The 19,515-nt window shown below is 37.6% G+C and overlaps 1 protein-coding gene across 23 annotated transcripts in view; it reads left to right on the plus strand.

Moving 5' to 3' along the window:
* DTNA (dystrobrevin alpha) overlaps positions 1 to 19,515 on the plus strand; it is a 357,154-nt gene that overhangs the window by 307,957 nt on the left and 29,682 nt on the right. For 10 of the 23 annotated variants that reach the window (XM_056823867.1, XM_056823866.1, XM_056823869.1 and 7 more), the window contains 2 exons: positions 3,543 to 3,639; positions 7,918 to 7,938. In XM_056823867.1, coding sequence (XP_056679845.1) covers positions 3,543 to 3,639; positions 7,918 to 7,938 — 118 coding nt within the window. Of the gene's footprint in view, positions 1 to 3,542; positions 3,640 to 7,917; positions 14,985 to 19,515 lie in introns of those variants that run through there. The other 13 variants (XM_056823868.1, XM_056823870.1, XM_056823873.1 and 10 more) reach the window with 3 other exon arrangements.

The raw sequence follows: 19,515 nt of genomic DNA on the forward strand, positions 1-19,515 counted from the left end.
ACTTTGTTACTTAGTTATTTTGTTAAGTTATTTATTAAGTTACTTAGTTATTTTGTTAAGTTGTTAAGTTTCCCAGTTACATTTTGATTTTGTTCAGGCCTATTCCGAATAGTGTTGGCTGCTTGAGCTGCCTATTGGACACCTCTGCTTTATACTCTAAGTTTGCTTAACAAGTCTTTTATTAATACATACCTTAAAGGTAAAATTTAACTTGCTGTATATACTTTAGTGTGCATTCTTAATTAACAAAATATAGATCAAAGTTTTACAGAATCAATATTTTTATTTAATATATTATTTAACTCTAATCTCCTAAATTTATCCTTGCTCCTAAAATTGAGAGCAAAACATCTACTAGTAAAAAGATGAAATAATTGGATGAACTACAAAGTAAAATAAATTTCAAGAAACATACTTTTATGACATTACCACATCAATTCCTTGGAAGGAAATGATACCTCTAGACATTATTCTTCGCCAAAGAAATTGTGTTTGTAAATTTATGCAAAATTATACAGTAAGAAAGCATTACAACATAAACTGTATCTTGTAACCATTTTAGAGTGAAATTACAATTCCTAAGTAGGAGCATCTATAGATTACATTGAATCAAGTCATCATAAAATATTTGGAAAAAGTTTGTTCTGTGATTGAGATGCTGCAATTATAGGTTGCACTTTAATAGAAGAGGAAAAAGGGTGCTTAGAAAATGATAAATCAATTCTTTTTCATTATTCTTCAGCTAGATTTTAAAAGCCTCCAGAGATTGCTTCATTCACCTTAGCATGGTCCAATTTCATTGCCTCTGCCTTCCTCTTGTGCTCCAAAGGCCAACAAAATGTTGAGCATCATAAATTTAAAAGTCCTGGAAATAAAACAGTAATCATTATAGTTTCTCTTGTTCAAACCCCTGGAACATTCTGTGCATTTTTGGATACTGCACTATTAGGAAGATAACATGAACTGCCAAAGGTCAAGAAAAGGGCAGAAAAGCAATTTTTAAATTTGTCAGCCTAGCTAGATAAAGGCTATGAAGAAATATGATTAATATAATTATACATGTCTAGGCTTGGGTTTAATTTCAAATTGTTCATCATATTCTAGAATATTAAAATCAATGGGCATCCCTCAAAGCAAAAGAGGTCATTTTAGGACAAATGAAATAAATAATGTACACATTTACAAAGCACCACCCTTACTTGCTACATTTCTTACCTTACATACTAAATAAAATCAATGGGTTTTTGTTTCTGAAACTTTATAAAACTTTTTTTAATGTAAGTATAAACACTGTTATTCCCATTTCACGGATTAGAAACAGTCTCTAGAGTCAAATAATTTGTCCAAGGTCTTATAGCTAGAGACTCCTGTAGCTAGGAGGTACAGCAGATAGAATGCCAGACTTGGAATCAGGAAGACTCCTTTTTTTGAGTTCAAATCTAGTCTCAGACACTAGCTGTGTGACCCTGAATAAGTCACTTAACCTTGTTTGCCTCAGTTTCCTCATCTATAAAATGAGTTTGAAAAGGAAATGACAAGTCATTCTTGGCCAAGAAAATCTCAAAGGGGATCACAAAAAATTGGACAAGACTAAAAAAATGACTAAAATGTCAACTAGCTAGGATTCAAGTACTTTGTTGATTATATCCTATACAATTCACTAAGCATATGAAAAGTATGAGGCAGATGCTAGGTGGATGACCAATTCTATCATAGGGCTCATTTCCATGGACTGTCTGGCACATGCCACTTTCTGTCCACTGAGATAATTTACCTGCATTAAAGACCCATCTTTCAATATGGTACTTACATGTACATGCGTGCATTAGATGGGTGGGAAATAGGATAGAATCCAGGAGTGGTCCAAAAAGAAATGATCAGGGAAAATTTGAGAATAGAGAGATCACTTCTTTTTCCTGGTGGATTCATAATACTAATAATAGTTAGTATTTATATAGTGTTTACTATGTTTCAAGTACTGTGCTAATAGACACTTTAGAATTATTATATCATTTGAGCCTCACAAAAACCTGGGGAGATGGATTAGCACAATTTTCCTGATAAGGAAAGTGAGGTAAACCAAGGTTAAGAGACTTGCCCAGGATCACACAACTAGTAAGTATATGAAGTTAGGTTTGAACCCCAGTCTTCCTGACTCCAAGTCCAAAGTTCTATCCATTGAACCAGGAAGAGTTTCTGTGAAAGAAGTGGTACCTCTAATGGTCCTTGAAGTAAGAGAAGGATTTCAAGAAGCACAGATGAGAAGAGAAATCATTCCAGGAATGGAAACATCCTGGGCAAGTGGAAATAGTATGAAATAAGTTTCTAAAGTTAAGTCACAGCTGTATTGTATTAGATGCCAATGAAAGAAATTTGTATAAACAATGGGGAGCTATTGAACAGTTTTAAGCAGGGAAATGCCATGAAATAAAAAGTATATAAAGCATATGTGAGCACACAGATGTGTAAAGCCCCTACATTTTAAAAATTGTGAATTTCCTATTTTGGAGTTGATAATTCAGTTTTCTTTTGAGGATCTCCTATGTGATATGTACCATAAGGGTGAGGAGGAATGGAATTGGAATTTTTCGGATAAATGTAAAAGAGTTCCACATATTAAAGGTATTATAATGCTGTTCCATTATTGCCTCCTCCACTCTTCAATGCATGTTGCCACCTCTTAGTGTCAGTGTGAATGACACAGTCATACAACCTCAAATGGTGTTTTCAGATTTCTCAAAGGATACTTTCAGTTTGGGTAACAAAAAGGAAACATTTTTCTGGTTCAAAATTTAGTTTATTGACATGGAAATATTTAAAAAGTGATATCTCCTCTTTCTTCACTTCTGAAACTAGTATTTAAAATGATGGTATGAATAATATTGTCCTAATTCCACCCTTGGGAGACCAAATTTTGTCTGTTACACTAAATAAATGAAATGGGCTGATAATTCTGATTCATATATCCAGACATTTCCATAAACAGAAGATTCATTCAAATTCATAATAGAATGCATGGGTTTGCTGAACTTTGAGACCAATCTGGTTTGGCTCTGCATTTGGGGAGAAAATATTAAGCTTTATTTAATTTTGCCTCTGCTTTTTCAGAACAAATTTTTTCATATATTCGCTTGGAATTTGATCTCTGTTCTCCATAAGTCTTCCCTTTTTAAATCATGAGTGACTAGCTGTATTATGAAGACAGTATGATGGTAAGGTAGATCAGACTGTACTTTTAATCAAGAGAATATGAGTTCAAGCCCTCATTGGTGCATATTGGCTTTAGGACCATGGACAAGTCACTTAATTTCTTAGTACCTTGGGAAGCTTGTGAAGACTGCATTTCTGGTGAGATTATTACTAGTTGCTCATGGTTTGTACACCAATCAAAACATAGGACCAGAAAAACTAAACTAAACTAAACTAAAAATTTGAAGGCAGCAAGCAAATTCTTTTTCTGGTAGTCATCACAATAATAGAAGTAGATGTGGACTGCTAAGTGGGGAAAGCATTGCTTCTGATCACAATTGCTTCTTTCTCAGACAACGCAAGGATGAGTTAGAACAGAGGATGTCTGCTCTTCAGGAGAGCCGGAGGGAACTGATGGTCCAGTTAGAAGGTCTCATGAAGCTCCTAAAGGTAAACCATTTTGAATAATATAAGTAAAACAAGATTCTGAATTTTTTTTTAATTAGATCATTCTAAAATTAAATTAGGCCTAATTTTAAAATAGACCATGAGGGTTTTTTTCTGTTATATTGATTCCCCCTGAATTTTGTTCCAGGTTCAATCAGCTATTAGCCTCAGGTTAAATTAGACAGTCAGTCAATAATATTAATATAAAACTCACTTTATATCAATCTTTGCCTTCAATTTATCTGAACCAAGGAGGCTACTGAGAATCCAAATAGGTGACAGTCTGAAGTTCTAGTTATTTTATGTTATTGAAAATAATAAAATTTCAATACTTTATAAATATTCTGTAATTTGTCCTTTGCACTAATTTATAAGTTCTCTCCCTAAATTTTTACTTGTTGAACTTAGGTTATATTTGTCATGATTAAAAGTTCCCCAAGCCTTTATGTCTATAGCCAAGAAAAGTGTAGAACTTCATGAAATAGGATCAAAAGATCTCAATAATGCAAGGGTATCAGACATGACATAGCCCCACTCATCCTCAGCCAGGAATCTCCTAACAGCATCCCTGATAAACAATCACTTGGCCTCAACTTGCAGGCTTCCACTGGTGAAGAACTCACTACCTCTCAGGGAAGTTCATTCCACTTTAAGAAAGCTTCAGTTGTCTGCTGCATTTGATGTGTTTCATCAATCCAAAATCTCTCTCTCTCTCTCTCTCTCTCTCTCTCTCTCTCTCTCTCTCTCTCTCTCTCTCTCTCTCTCTCTCTCTCTGTCTGTCTCTCTCTCTCTCTCTGTCTCTCTCTCTCTCTGTCTCTCTCTCTCTCTGTCTCTCTCTCTCTCTCTCTGTCTCTCTCTCTGTCTCTCTCTCTCCCTTTCTCTCTCTCTATATCCCTTTCTCTCTTCTCTCTCTCCTATTGTCTCTGTCTTTGTGTTTCTATCTCTGTCTTTACCTAATTCTGCATCTTTTTTGTTTGTCTATGTCTAAGTTCTACCCAATTCTTCTTATACCTCCAAAAGAAAAGCAGAATCTATCTGTTCCTCCAAATACTGAAACATGCCTTCCTACCTCCTTCTCCTAACTCCTTATCTTCTCCAAATTAAATAACCATAGTTCCTGCAACTAATCCTTCTTTCAAGTCCCCTCACCATCATGTTTTCAATTCTCAAGACATATTCCAGCTTATATCAATGTCTCTCCTGAAATAAAACATCTGGAAATGAATACTGAATAAATACTCTGTATCCATTAAACTGTAAGTTCCTTGAGGGCAGAGATTCTTTTCCTTTTTTCTGTATCTCCAATGTTTAGCACAGTGTAAATGCTTAATAAATTGTTACTGATTGATTGATTAATTGATATATGATTTGACCAGATCAAAAAGAGTGGAGCTGTCATCTCCTATGAACATTTCACCAAATATTTCGGGATCTATAATTTCTTCTCTGGGTATTCTTTTCACCATTGGAGCTTGCTCAGAAACTTAGACCATGTCTTCCTTGAGTTACTGTTCAAAGAAATCATCTCCCTCATTAAAATCATCCCCCTGATTACTGGCTTCTTTAGAATTAGCCTAGGCTGATCCTTTGGACAACAGGCAGAGTCCATCACCAAGCATATATCCAAAGTTTTTCCACCTTCATAGGACCTCCCAGAACTCATACTTTGCTGAGGTATAGGCATCTACTTCCTGGAATCACTTCTGAGCCATTGTGGGATTTTGGAGCATATTTTAGTGGAGAATTCTGCACAAAATACTTACTTTAATACAGTCCAAGAGTCATTTGCTGGAGCTTTTCCAGTGTTAGCTCATAACTAATTTATAATCACTAAAATCCCCTGGTCTTTCTCCTAGAATCTCTTATCTAGTCCTATTTCTCCTATCCTGCATTTATAAAATTGATATGTTTAGCCCTGATTTAGATCTATTTTTTATTTTGTTTTATCCTTGCAAAGGCTTATTTTTATTAAATTAGGCCTAATACTTCTAGCCTGTTGATATCTTTTTGGATTCTAATCCCATCATTCTGCATCTTGGCTGTCATCCCCCACATACCCCCAGCTTCATGTCATGTGGACATTGGATAAGCATACCATTTTTGTTTTCATTCAAGCCATTAATAAAATCAAACAGACCAGGACCATGGACACTCCTCCCTTTTTGTTTATGGTTCTCTTAGGAAGAATAATTCTTTTATAACTTGGGAAAGCCTCACTCTTTGGCCATGTGACCTTGGGCACATCACAAGTCTTTCTGAGCTTCTATTGTTAAACTGTAAAATTAATACAATATTTGAACTGCATGCATGCAGAGTCCTTCCCTAACCTACCTCTTGAAGTCCCTTTTTGTCTCTAAGTCTGCAATCCCTTTTGTGGACAGTAAAGTTCAATTCTTTCTATAATAAAGAATTCTTTCTCATTCAAGGAAAACTGAAGACAGTAGCAAATTTAGCCCAATTTTTCCTAGACAGGATGACAAGTTAGAACTAACAGTTTGGTTTCAGATTCAAAACATTCAGTCTGCCCTCTCTCAAGTGTCTCAGTCTGCCCTCTCTCAAGCGCAGGGCAAATTCAGTGGCTTGGAAGCAGAAGGAACATAACCTTTAAAAAAAAACCTTACCCTTCCATCTTAGAATCAATACTCTGTATTGGTTCTAAGTCCGAAGAGCAGTAAGGGCTAGGCAATGGGGGTTAAGCTAGGAAGTGGTTGAGGCCAGATTTGAACCTAGGACCTCCCATCTCTAGGCTTGGCTCTCAATCCACTGAGCCACCCACCTGCCTCTAGGATTATGTTTTTTTGACAAGACTCCACTGAAGGAAAGACAATGTGATATAGTGGATAGAATGCCAATTTACAGTCTGGCTAAACTTGGGCAAAATCCCTGCTTCTGACACCAACTAGCTATGTGAACCTGAGCAAGTCACTTAACTTCTGTGCCTCAGTTTCTTCATCCATAAAAATGAAAGAGTTGCATCCAGTGTTCTCTCAGGTTTATTTCAGCTCTAAATCTATGATCCTCATAAAATGAAATTCCCAAAAGAGGATTCCCTGTGAAATACAAAAATGAAGGAGTTGTCTGAATTTCAACTCTGATTAATGAAGGAGAAGGGGGGAACTTCATTTTTAATAGCTAGCATAGTAACCAGCACTGGTGATTTCATCCTTACTGTATTCTCATCATCTTGTCAATTCGCCTTGTTATGAAGTATCTTTTATGTCCTAGAATATAAGGAAAACTGTACTAATGTCCTTTCATTAATTCAAAGATGTGTGATCTTATCTGTGTGGGCACTACTTTTATTAGCACACCTCATTGTTCTCCTTTACCCAATTCCTCCCAGGTCTTATTATTTACTGGATCTCCATCAATATTGTTGTGGCCAAAAGCATTCGCCACACCTACTGCCTTCTTGGAATCTTCTTGGAATCATGCTGGTCCAAAAATGGTTTACTTAACACCTTCACCAAGCCCATGCTCAAAACATTTCTGTCCTGATAGGGTCTGTCAGAGTTTGAGGTCTGCTGATGTAGCTTTTGAGACATTAAAGTCACTCTCATGCCAAAGAGCAGGACTTTGTTAGGGAAACTTTTATTTTGAAAGCATTAAACAAGTGAAGTATATTTTTCCTCTTCCTCTCCAAGGGATAACATATGGATTCATTTCTGTCCCTTTGTGTAGCATGTGTGTGTGTGTGTGTGTGTGTGTGTGTTCTAACTCCACCCCACTACCTTGATGACCAAAGAAGCTCTTTCTGCTCATTTCCAAATAAATAGCCTGAAAGTGCCTGTTCCCAGTAGCCCAGCATTTCATTCTTTAGAGGAGGTCAGGGTGTGACCCCTAGTCCAGAATACTACCTGCCCAAAGCTTTTGTCATCATGATGACTTCACATATTTGACGACCAAATAGCCTATCTTTCCATTAAACTTCATCGTCCTGAATTCAGACTGTAATGTCCAAATTACATAGTGCACACTGTAGTGTCTATAATCAAAAAGTTTTGGTGCTCCCTATTGAGAAGCAAATTCCTGATCTGAAGAATAAGCAGGTGTGGCATTTGGTGTTTTTTTTTTTAATTTCTTACATAAAGAAAGATGGGTCTCCAGAAGAAGAAACTGTTTTATGAGTTTCAGAAATAAAAATATTTGTTGAAATAGAAGATGTTTGATTTTTCACCAAAGATTTGCTGATATTTACCTAGCTTAACATTCATTCATGTAGGGTATGCTCTTATTGAACTTCTGACTAATCTAACTATTATTGATTGAATTTTTCCATAGGAAGAAGAACTGAAACAGGGAGTAAGTTATTTCCCCTCATGTAGGTCTTGACTCACAATGGCGTGTTAACAGGCATCTTGTGGCTTTTCCGACTGCTCTTGCCTCTAATGTGTGCTCATGCTTGGTTTGAGAGGAAAATATCGTCCTAATTTGCCTCCATTTCAGTGTGTTTGCTTGTGTTGAGATTTAGAAGAAGTGGTATTTTTCATGCCTGTTATTACTGTCAACATCAAACAGTTACAAGAGAACAGAGTGTACTTTTGTTAGAGCCTTTTCTCATCTCCAGGGATCCAAGTTTCTAACCAATTTCATGCCTTTCTGAGTTGTTGTTCAGACTAACCAAAATACTCTTTTATTGATATAAAGATACACACTTAACTAAAACCACACTGGAGGTAAATATTGTCTTGGAGACTCCATGGTATTCAATACATAATTTCTATATCCTTCACAAGAAAATACATGCTATAGATAGATTGCATTTTCCAACTGGATGTATTAATGTGAAGCCGCCTTTTATAAAAACCAGCCAATTAAACTTTGTGTCTGCCTCATAAGTACTCTGCCTCGTTCCATGCTATTCCCCTAAATGGACTCACTCTTATCAAAGAAGATTGCAAAGGCATTATCCAGGAGAGTTGCCTATTGGCTTTCAGCTTTTCTCATCCAGACCCAAGCAAAAATTCTTTTGTTCGTCTAACTTACTCATTAATGACTGGATAACTTTTAGTCATTTTTGCCAGTGAGAGCTTTTCCTCCAGAAGAGCCATGAGATCATTAAATCTGCCTCCTAATGCAGCACTGGCCACATTATTATGCAGTGATCATAAGCTTTTCTGTGAGGAAATTCCCAGCTTCATGGTCAGGTTCAGATTCCAGTAGAGGGAGCAGTGTACTTAAAAACAAAAATAAAGTGAGCTACAGTAGCTTTTAGTTCAAGTGTGTATATCAAGCTGTGTATCTATAATATGACCCACTAATCCAAAGTTCCAAGGAAGTTTAAAGCCAGGTTCATAGAGCAAATGGAATAATACTCTTACAAAAGCCAAGCAATCCTTTAATTTCTTTACATTTCCTTTGCCTTCTTCTTGCCTTTTATTCACTCTGTACATGTGTGTGTATGTATATATGTATATTGCTAACAGAACAAGTCAGAGTATTGGCAAAGTGTTTCATTTCTCATCCCCACTGCATGAGAGGAAAGAGATAGAATCTCAAAGTTCTAGACAAAGACGAGACAGAACTTTAAATATCTTGCATTTAAATATTGTATGTTTAAAATTTTTGCATTTTGTAAAAAGCTTAGCTCAAAAGTTTCGAATTAAAATTTGGTAAGAAACATAGTGGGAAGAGTATTGAATTTTGGAGTCAAAGAACTTGAGTTCAGATCCTAGCTCTGCAACTTATTATCTGTGTGACACTGAACAAATCATCTAATCCCTTTAGGCCTCGGTTTCCTCATTTATAATAAAATGAGAGATTAAACTAGGTGATCTCTAAGGTTCATTCCAGCTCTAAATTCTTTAATTGTATGATACTAGTTGGCAATCTATCCAAAAGATGTCATTAAATTTCAAATGCTCACATTCTAATGTTCCAATAAAGAAAAATAAATTTCTTAGGGAGCAGCTGTTTGAGGAAGCTTCCTTTTCCTGCTTAATTTCACATGTTGGTTTCTATTATTCTCCTCTGATCCCAGCAAGGAAGGAAAATAGAACTGTCCTAAGCTTAGAAGAAAGATAAGTCTCCCTGCAAGCCCTCCTGGGTTCAACTTCCTCCCGGATAGAGGGAAAACTAAGCCATCAGTCAACTTTGTATCATTTCCAGTGGAAGACTCCAGTCACTCAACTATTAGAAAGGCCAGCAGTCCCAGAAGTACATAGACATGCTCTGTCCATTTACCAGAAAGGCATCATTCCAGCCTTCTCCTCTCCTTTTCCCCATGCTGGTGGCATCACCAGTCCTCCCTTCAGTTGAATCAGGTTCAATAGTAAATATTGTTGCTATATACCATTCTGTGAGCCAATAACCCATCACTTATATGTGTATTCCATAAAAGACATGGGCTAAAGGGTAGGAGATTTCACCATTTCTTCTACTTCCCTATTCTGCAGTCATTTCTGTCCCCATTGGATCCTTGTTCTCTTTGAAGATCCTTTCTTTTTGTGGAGCATGGTATGTATATAATCCCTAGTTTCTCTTATGAGAAATATTGTATGTCGGGAAGAGGATGGGAATAAGCCACAGTGCCTGAAACCCAATATAATGATTATGGCATCCCACACAATGCATTTTAGACGTTACTTGGATTCAAGTTCCCTTGTTTTCTCTCCATGTTATTCTTTGTATATTTTTAAAGATTTGCTGGAAGAATTCCTAAACATTACAGACAACCCTAATGATAAAAACTTGCAAATATAGTCATTGGATTTGATGATTCTGATACCCAAAATTTAAAATATTATTATAACCTAGTAGCATCTCTGTTACAGCAAAAACAGCTAATTTTTTAATTTAGTTTCCTCCCCATTTATTTCTTCTTTACACATGGCTTAATTAATTCAATGAAAAAAGTTAATACCAATAATAAAACATTGCTATAATTTAGACCCTCAGTCTGCTGCTATTTCCAAATTCATTTCAGATAGTTGCAATCATAGAATAATCCCCACACTTTGATGGCCCAGTTGCCACCCCCATGCTAGCCAACAATTTATTGGAGATACTATGAGAAGCAGCAAATTTGATTGATTGGGAGCTCTGCTCCTTTTATTTCCTTTATATGTCCTTTCTGAGGAACATAGCAAAAAGGAAGTATCGGTCCCAATAAAGTAGCCAGTTAGAGAACCTGAGAAAGGCAGTGATTTTGTTACTCTCCACAAAGAATATGAAGGTGCTGAATGATGGATCAGTTATCATCCAAGAGTTCAAAAACTTCATTTTCTCCAATTCTATTTGTAGATTTCTCTTTTTAAAAGGAGCTGACTTACTCTAGAGAAGGCCAGCTGCCTGCTAAGAAAACAGACTAGACATTATTTTTCCCATACATGCTTTCTGTTGTCAGGAGTTAGGTGGGTATGGTTTTTTGAATGATTTTCTAAATGAGAGCCAGGATGTTACTATCTAAGGCATAGACAACTCTCCCTCTTAGATTTATCATCCTACCTCTCTTCAGATTGTTATGGCTTATATTTTTTAAATTATTCTACTCATCCCAATTTGCCAGTACCACCTTCCTGTGTAGATGACATTATCATCTACTTAGAGCTGTTCTATCCCTTTCTCACAGAAGTCCATCCTCTATCCAAAAAAAAAGTCTTATCCCCTCATCCACCTCCCTTCCTGCTTGTCTCAGATATGAATGGTTTGCTTCCTATTTAACAAAGCTAATCTTTCCACCTCTATCCTTGATCTTATCTCCTCCTGGACCTTACTCTATCATGCCTACCTAATAGATCTTCCCTGGCTCCATCCAGATTATTTAAAATAAAGGAGGAACAATGAGGGATAGGGGAAAGAGTAATGGATTTGAAGTCAGAAGACTGAAGACCTCTGTTCAAACATTGACTCAATAACTTATTTACTAGCAAGGTGGCCTTGAGCTGGTTACTTAATCAAGTCCTACTCCCCAATCTAGAAAATGATGGAGCTGGATTAGATGACCTTTGAAGTCACTTCCAACTCTAAATCTAAGAACCTTTGATATCCATTTCTCCCCTTTCTTAAAAACATCTTCCCTCTACATTACTACTCCCCTCAACCTACTATCCAATCTTTCTTCTCATCAGTAATTGGCTCCTAGAATTAACTACATTTGTTGCCTTCACTTCCTCACCAATTCCTTCCTCCACATTTAACTAATTGAATCTATGTGCCTTTCCTCCATACTTGTACTCTATCACCCCTTGCAACAACTGGCACTGGTACACACTCCCTACCTGATGCCCTCTCCTCCCTTTGGTCATGGAATATAACCAAGCTGGATTAAATTAAATTAAACTGGATCCTCCATTAATGCTATAATCAGATTAAGTGGATTTCCTATCTAACAATACTAGAAAACAAGTGAGATATCACAAGGAAACCCCTCTTTTGGAGGACAAAGAACAATTCTAAGGAAGCTAAGGCCCAAGTCCTAGAAAAAGGTATGCCCAGGAATGAGGCTCCCACATTTTCCATATGAGAGGTAGCCAACTAGACAGAATAACAATGCTAAATACAAGCTCTGCCAGGGAAGTCCAAGGTTCAGTGCTCCAAAATCACCACTAGCCTCCTCTTCATCATCATCATCATCATCATCATTACTTACTGCATCTATGACTTAATTGACTAGATAACTCCCAATGATGAAACCCCTCTAGCAGTATAGACTAATAACAATTCTTCCATCAGCAATTCATTTCAGTAAGCATTTCGCATATGATCACATAGCCAGCCTGCATTAGGGCCAGGTCCTCCTGACTCTGAGGCCAGTTCTCTATCCATTATACCACACTGGCTTCCAATTCACAATTAATGGGAATAGAAAGGAAGAACAAAGCCATCTAGGATCAAAAATTTAGGACTCTAAGGGATGTCCAATGAACCCTTTCCATTTGACAAATATGAAAACTGAGGCCAAAGAGCTAAAGTGACTTGCCCAAGGCACACAGATAGTAAGAGAGCTAGGATTTGAATCCAGAATCCAGTGCTCTTTTTACAACCACTCTGTTTCTTCAAACCAGGTATCATAAAGGTTATCATCATAACCCAGGGGGAGGTCAATAACCAGTGGCAAGATAATCATACCCTATTGATTATTTAGAGTGCTCACTCTAGACAGGGCATTTAGAATACTAACACCTTGGATACCATGACACTGTACTCTCCTGGTTATCTTCCTACATCTCTGACCACTCCTTCTCTGTCTCCTTCACAGGCTCCTCTTCCTCCTCCTGCCCCCTAATTGTAGGTGTTCCCCAAGGCTCTGTCCTTGGCCTTCTTCTCTGCTCTCTCTACATTTTCTCCCTGGCAATCTCATCCACTACCACGGTTTCAACTATCACCTCTATGCAGATGACACCCAAATATTTATCTCCATCTCAGACCTCTCTCCTGAGCTCCAGATCTGCATTTCCAACTGCCTACTGAACATCACCACCTGGATGTCTCGCCGACACCTCAAACTCAACATATCCAAAACAACTCATCATCTTCCCTTCCCCTAGACCTGTCCTTCCTAACCTTATTTCTGCTCATGATACCATCATCTTTCCAGTAACCCATAATGAAAACCTCTGGGTCATCTTTGGCTTATTCTCACCAACATGCAATCAGTCACCAAGCCCTACTGGCCCTGGCACTAATTTTCCTCCCATCCTTTCCTACTGCTGGTATCCTAGTTTAGGTCCCCCTTGACTTCCTCTCTCTTAAATGGCCTCCCTGCCTCTTTCCTCTTTATTCCTCTAGTGCATTCTATACACTGCTATGAGATTAATCTTTCTAACAATAATGAGGAAGAGAAAAGAATAGTGCATAGAGAACTGACTTCAAGTCAGGAAGACCTGAGCTCAAGCCCTGCCCTTAGCACATGTTTGTTGCTGTGCAACCCTGGGCATCTCACTTAACTTGTAAGTGCTCTGGGGAACTTCAAAGCTAGAAGTTATTGATGAATCTGACCTGCATCAGGGAAGGCGGTTGGGAATTTCTCAAACAGATGAAATTACAGGTCTGGACCAAAACAAAACAAAATGACATTAATTTAAAGTTTTCCTTATAAGACAGCATAATTAAATGATTTAATTTTAATTGACATTTACAAAATACAGTGTGCTTCACATACATTATCCCACTTTTGTCTTCAAAATAGCTCTGTGAAGTAGGTTTTACAAAGCCCATATTAAAAATGAGGAAACTATAGCTCAGGTAGATAAAGTGATTTGCCTATGATCAAACAGTTTGTAAGTTTTGGAGGGGAAACTTGAGCCCTGGTCTTCTTAACTTCAAATTCGGGACTCTTTCCCAATACAATATTATTGCTTTAGCTTCCCCCAGCTAGTAAATGTTAGAGGTGGAATACAAAATTGAGTTTTCTGATTTCCAGGCCATTATACTCTCCATAATGCTGCCTCCCCTCAGATATAACTCTGAGCACATCATTTTCCTGCTCAGGAAGCTTCCCAGGCACCCCATTGTCTACTACATAAAGTTCAAACTCCATGCTCTATACCCACATTTCAGAGTTTGGCTCACTCACCCACATTTTTCAGCTTATTTCACACAGTTCTCCCTTGTGTGTCCTAAGCTCGAAGCAGAGTGTATTTCTTAATACTTCCTAAACATGCCTTGTATGTAATCTTCCCACCTTTGTGCTCTTGTCCATATTCTTCTCTCTATCTGGAAAGTATTCCTCTCCTAACTCTACCTGTTAAAATTGTACCCCCCCTTCAAGAGCCAGCTCAAATGCCAACTCCTCCATGAAGCCTTTTTTTTTTTTCTGAAACCCTTCTCTGAACTTTGTTTATACCTCTCTTATGTACTTAGCACATTCTACTGTGTATTCTAATTCATTGTGTTCCTGGTTTATCTCCTCTATACTGTAAGCTCCTTGAGGGCAGGGACTGTGTCTATACATCTTTGTATCCTCCTCATTTCCTAGTGTAGCATCTTGCATGTAGTAGCTACTCAATAAATACATGTTGAGTGAGTGAGTGAGTGAATGAATGGATGGATGAATGTTGTATGAACTTAGTTATTTCTCTTAAAGCCATACCTTGTCTTTGGTATTAAGTGAAAATCAATTTGCTTCTTGAAAAGATCTGGAAAAATCATAGGTGTGCAAAAGATTTTTTGTTTTTTTAAGTAATATGTGTGGATTGAATGGATCCAAGAGGACTGAACATAGAAATTAATTTTTCACTCATGCTTTATGAAGAGAACTATTTTTAAACTTCCTAAACATGATACATGTTTTCCTCCCTTCCATAAGTCGATTTTGTTCTCAGCTCTGTTGTCAGAAATGTTAGATCTATATTACTGATCTACATGGACTGTTGTTCCTTAATAAAAAAAAATTTTTCCTACAGTAATCATGTAATCCTTTCTCGAGGAAAATGTATTTCTAGTGGCTTACAAATTATATAATCTATCTAATTTTTGGTCAGTCAGTAATTAAACCTATTAAATGCCTACTGTGTGCCAGGCACTGTGCTATGTGCTGGGGATACAAAGAAAGACAAAAACCAGTCCCTGCTCTCAAGGACCCCAGAGAGAGACGACATTCAAGCAACAAATACATATAAGCTGCATGCAAGAGAAATTAGAAATAACCAGTAGAGAGAAGGATCTAGAATTAAGAGGTATCAGGGAAATCTTCCTGTAGAGGGTGTCATTTTAGCTGGATCTTGAAGGAAGTCAAGCAAACCCAGTGGTAGAGATGAGGAGGGGAAGAATTTCATGCATGAAGGGCAGGCAGTAAAAATGCCCAGTGTTGGGAGATGGAGTGTCATGTTTGAGAAAGAGCAAGGAAGTCATTGTCACTGGAACACATAGTACATGAGGAGAGGGACAGAGTAAGAAAACTAGAAGGGGAGAACCAATTGTGAAGGGCTTTGTAAGCGGAGGATTTTATATTTGATCCTGGAGGTAACAGGAAGCCATTGAAATTTAAGTGAGTAGAAGATGACAATTAAGAATAGACCATTAGATTTGGCAGATAAGAGCTCACTAGTAAATTTCAAGAGAGTAGTGAGTAGTGGTGTGACATAATCAATTTGATAGCTGCATGGAAAATGTGTGTGACAGGAAGACCACCTAGCAGGCTACTTCAGTAGTCCAAGCTATAAGGTGATGAGTACCTACACCAGGGTGGGAAAATGTTAGAGGATAGAAGGGAGTATATGAGAGATACTATAAAAGTAAATTTGATAAGCCTGTGCAACTGCTTCAATATGGAGGGTGGGGGACAAGATAGAATAGAAAGTTGAGGATGTCACAACGGTACTCTCTACAGTAAAAGCAGGTTAGGAAGAGAGGAGAGTTCTGAGGGAAAGATGATAAATTCAGACTTGGACATTTTGAGTTTAAGATGACTATGTTACATCCAATTTGAAATGTCCAATAGATATGTAGATTATGTGAGATTGGAGGGCAGCGAAGAAGTTAAGACTGGATAAGAAGATCTGAAAATCATGAGCAGAGAGGCAATAATTGAATCTATAGGAGCTAATAAGATCATCAAGTGAAACAGTGTAGAGGAAGAAAAGAAGAGGGCTCAGGAGAGACCACTGTGGGACACCCATAATTAGTGGACATGTCCGAGACAAAGATCCAACAAAAGAGACTGAGAAGTGTTCAAATAGGTAAGAGAAGAATCAAAATAGTGTAGTGACTGAAAAATCTAGGAAAAAGAAAGGACATGAAGGAGAAGAAGGTGATCTACAGTGTCAAGGATACAGATTAAAAAAAAAGATGACAATTAAGAATTAGATTTGGCAGTTAAGAGATCATTGGTAAATTTAAAGAGAGAATTTCTAGAATAATCAGATTGGAAACCACAGGATAGAGGGTAAAAAAGAAAATTAGAGGAAAGGAAATGGGGGCAATTTTTGCAAATGGCCATCTCAAAAAGTTTACTTACAAAAGGAGGAGAGTTATGGGATGAATAGATCAAGTAAGGGTTTTTTTGTTTTTTAAGAATGAGGGAAACTTGGGCTTCTTTGTAAATAGTAGGGAAGTAACCAGTAGACTGGAAGAGATTGGAGAAAAGAGAGGACATTCTGCTGCAGGAGCTAGGATTCAACAGGATCAGTTGTGTCAATAAAGGAGGTTGCCCTGGCTCAAGAAGATGAGCCAACTCTTCCTGGAAGACAGAGCTGAAAGAGATAGTAGGAGAAGGCATCTGAGTGATGAGAGATTAGGAGAAGAGAAGAAGCTATTGGCAAATATTATTTCAGTGAAATATAAAGCTAAGTTCTCAGATAAGAAGTTGGGGAGAAGAGCATCATGGGAGATTTGAGGAGGGAAAAAAGATTTGGAAAAGTTGTTATTGTGAGTGGGATAGATAATTGATGAGAGGTAAGTATAAGTGGATTGCCTTGCAGCAGTGAGGTACTAGACAGATTATGTAACATAAATTTATGATAGATCCAATCAACATGATTTTGTGATTTTTCTCCAGCTGGCTTAAGGCAAATATGAATAAAGGATAGGAGAAAGAGGTCAGAAAATAAAATCTGAATGATAATGGTCAGAGGATTAAATTGTGATGGGGAGGATATGACCAGAAGAGTGTAATCATTAAAGAAAGAGTTTGGTTAGGAAGTCATCTTCCATGGGGTCTCAGTACTTAGTTCTCTCAAGTTCTTAAGCAATTCAGATGAACAAGTGCTGGGAGCTGAAAGATTGGTTACCCCACTTCAGCTAACAGCAGGAGACCAGGTTGATGGCCTGATATAACAGCCATTCTCCTCTTCCCTGGAAGAGAGGATTCTGGTTCTTGATAGAATGGCATTTCTCTTATTCCTGGGAAAAATAGGTAACCAGATAGGAGACCTAGTGCATAGGAACCATGTTCTGGGGAAAAACCAAATACTACAAAAGCATGTTTAGTGAGTAATTGGAAATGGAACCAAGAGTCTTCAGGAGGTGGGTTCCAGAGAGTATTTGGATGGCTAGGTACCAAGAAATAAAACTCCTGGTCCACTGGTATTCACCCAGTAGGTTGTATGATGACTTTCTAGGCTCAGGTTCCATGGAATGGTCTATGGCTGCTCACCCATACCTGTATCTGGGAAAGCAGAAATTTTATTCATACACTATAATTCAGCCGTTAATAGAACAGAGGAATAAAGGAGTTAGATTTAGAGAGGGAGTTGAAGGATGCCTCATTCAAAGGGATCATAAAGTATTCCTGAAGACAGTTGGTACAGTGACTTGAATTCCATTCCTGCAATAGCCTTAAGAGCCATGTTATGCTGGGCAAGTTATTTAACCTCTCTCAGCCTGTTTTCTCACTGTAAAATGGGGACAATAATAGCTGCTATCTACAAGAGTTGTGAGAATCGAACGAGATAATACACGTAAAATGCTTTGCAAATCTTAAAGAACTACATAAGTGTTAGCTGTTGTGATAATTTTCAAGACAATAAGATCACAGAAAAGGACAGAAGACTCTATCCTCTCTTCTCCCTAAACCTCCTCCCCCCAAGAAATCCTAAATTTACTCCAATAATCCAAAGGGAGCCATCTTGTTTTTCTATCAGATTGCTATAAAGACCTTATGAAGGAAAATAAAACATCCTCTCCACTGCAGTTCCTGAAATTATATCAATACATTGGTTATTAAGATTCTTTAAAAATTTAAATATTCCTGGGATAGCTAAGGGAGGTAAGTGATTAGTCAGGTGGGCAATCACATTGCTTTCCTATTAGCACCTAGTTGACATATTAATTGAAAAATGGGAGTTTTGATCAAGAGAAAGGGGGAGATAGAAAAAAGTAATTTGGGATTTAGGCTATTAAGAATGAAACTAAGACCTGCATTGTCCAGAACAGTGGAGGCTTTTGGATAGGCAGATGTCATCATAAGGGCATTAGGAACATGCTAGAAAATAGAAAGGAAGGAGTAGAAAGGAAAAGGTGCTTCAGGGCCTCCCCTTGAATAAGGGAACTTCATAATCACCCCTCTACAATATTAATTTGCCCCAGAAAGTTTGGGAGAGCAGAGAGATCCATTTACTTGCTATAGTTCTGAAACAAGGTCTTCCATATAGTGATGGATCCTGCTTCCCAAAGTTACTAGATGATTCTACTGTCTGAAGTGAAGGGGAGATTGCTTCCCCTCAGGACATTCTACTAGACTTGCTTCCTGATTTGGATAGAAATCCAAGAAGTTCCTTCCCTTGATTTCTTGTCTAATACAAAACATTGACTTCATGATGAAGTGAATAGAATCCAAGAATAGATTCAAAATTAACTGTTGTGCATGGGACTATCCCGAGTCATATATGGCCAAGGGCAGAGACAGCATTGTTTACTGATATACAATGAATTCCTCAGAAGCATTTGCTACCCTCCCAAGCTCTTTTAGGTACACAAGTTCATGGTAGTCAGATGATTAAGAATCTGAACATCCATTTAGATAGATTAGTAGTGTTAGCTAAAATATATGTGGAGAGGGAAAAGGTATGGGCCAGATCACCCTTCTCTAACACCTCTTCCTCTTAACTCTGCAACCATTATTAAGCATTGGCTAATGTCCAAAGCAGATCAATTTATTTTTGCACCTCTGTTTTCCCATTAGAAAAGGAGGAAGAGAAAAAGAAGGGGAAAGGCAGGAAGGAAGAGAGAAGGAGTAGCAGAGTAGGTAGAGGAAGAAGCAGAGCAGGAGGAGGAGAAGAAGCATAGTATGTACTTGGGAAATATTTATAGGGTGGATTAAGTAATGAAAGTCCCCAGATTGAAAACATTTATATACTTTCACATTATACTTAAAATTCGTAGCTAGGCTAGTGTCATCAAATGCATTAAAACTCTCACATTATATTGTAAGACCCCAAGAAGGAGATTTTGCCCAAAGTGGGCATTTTGAGAGAATGAAACTATACTCAATATCTCCAA

Source organism: Monodelphis domestica, chromosome 3, assembly GCF_027887165.1.
Source record: "Monodelphis domestica isolate mMonDom1 chromosome 3, mMonDom1.pri, whole genome shotgun sequence".
In the NCBI taxonomy this organism is placed as follows: Eukaryota; Metazoa; Chordata; class Mammalia; order Didelphimorphia; family Didelphidae; genus Monodelphis; species Monodelphis domestica.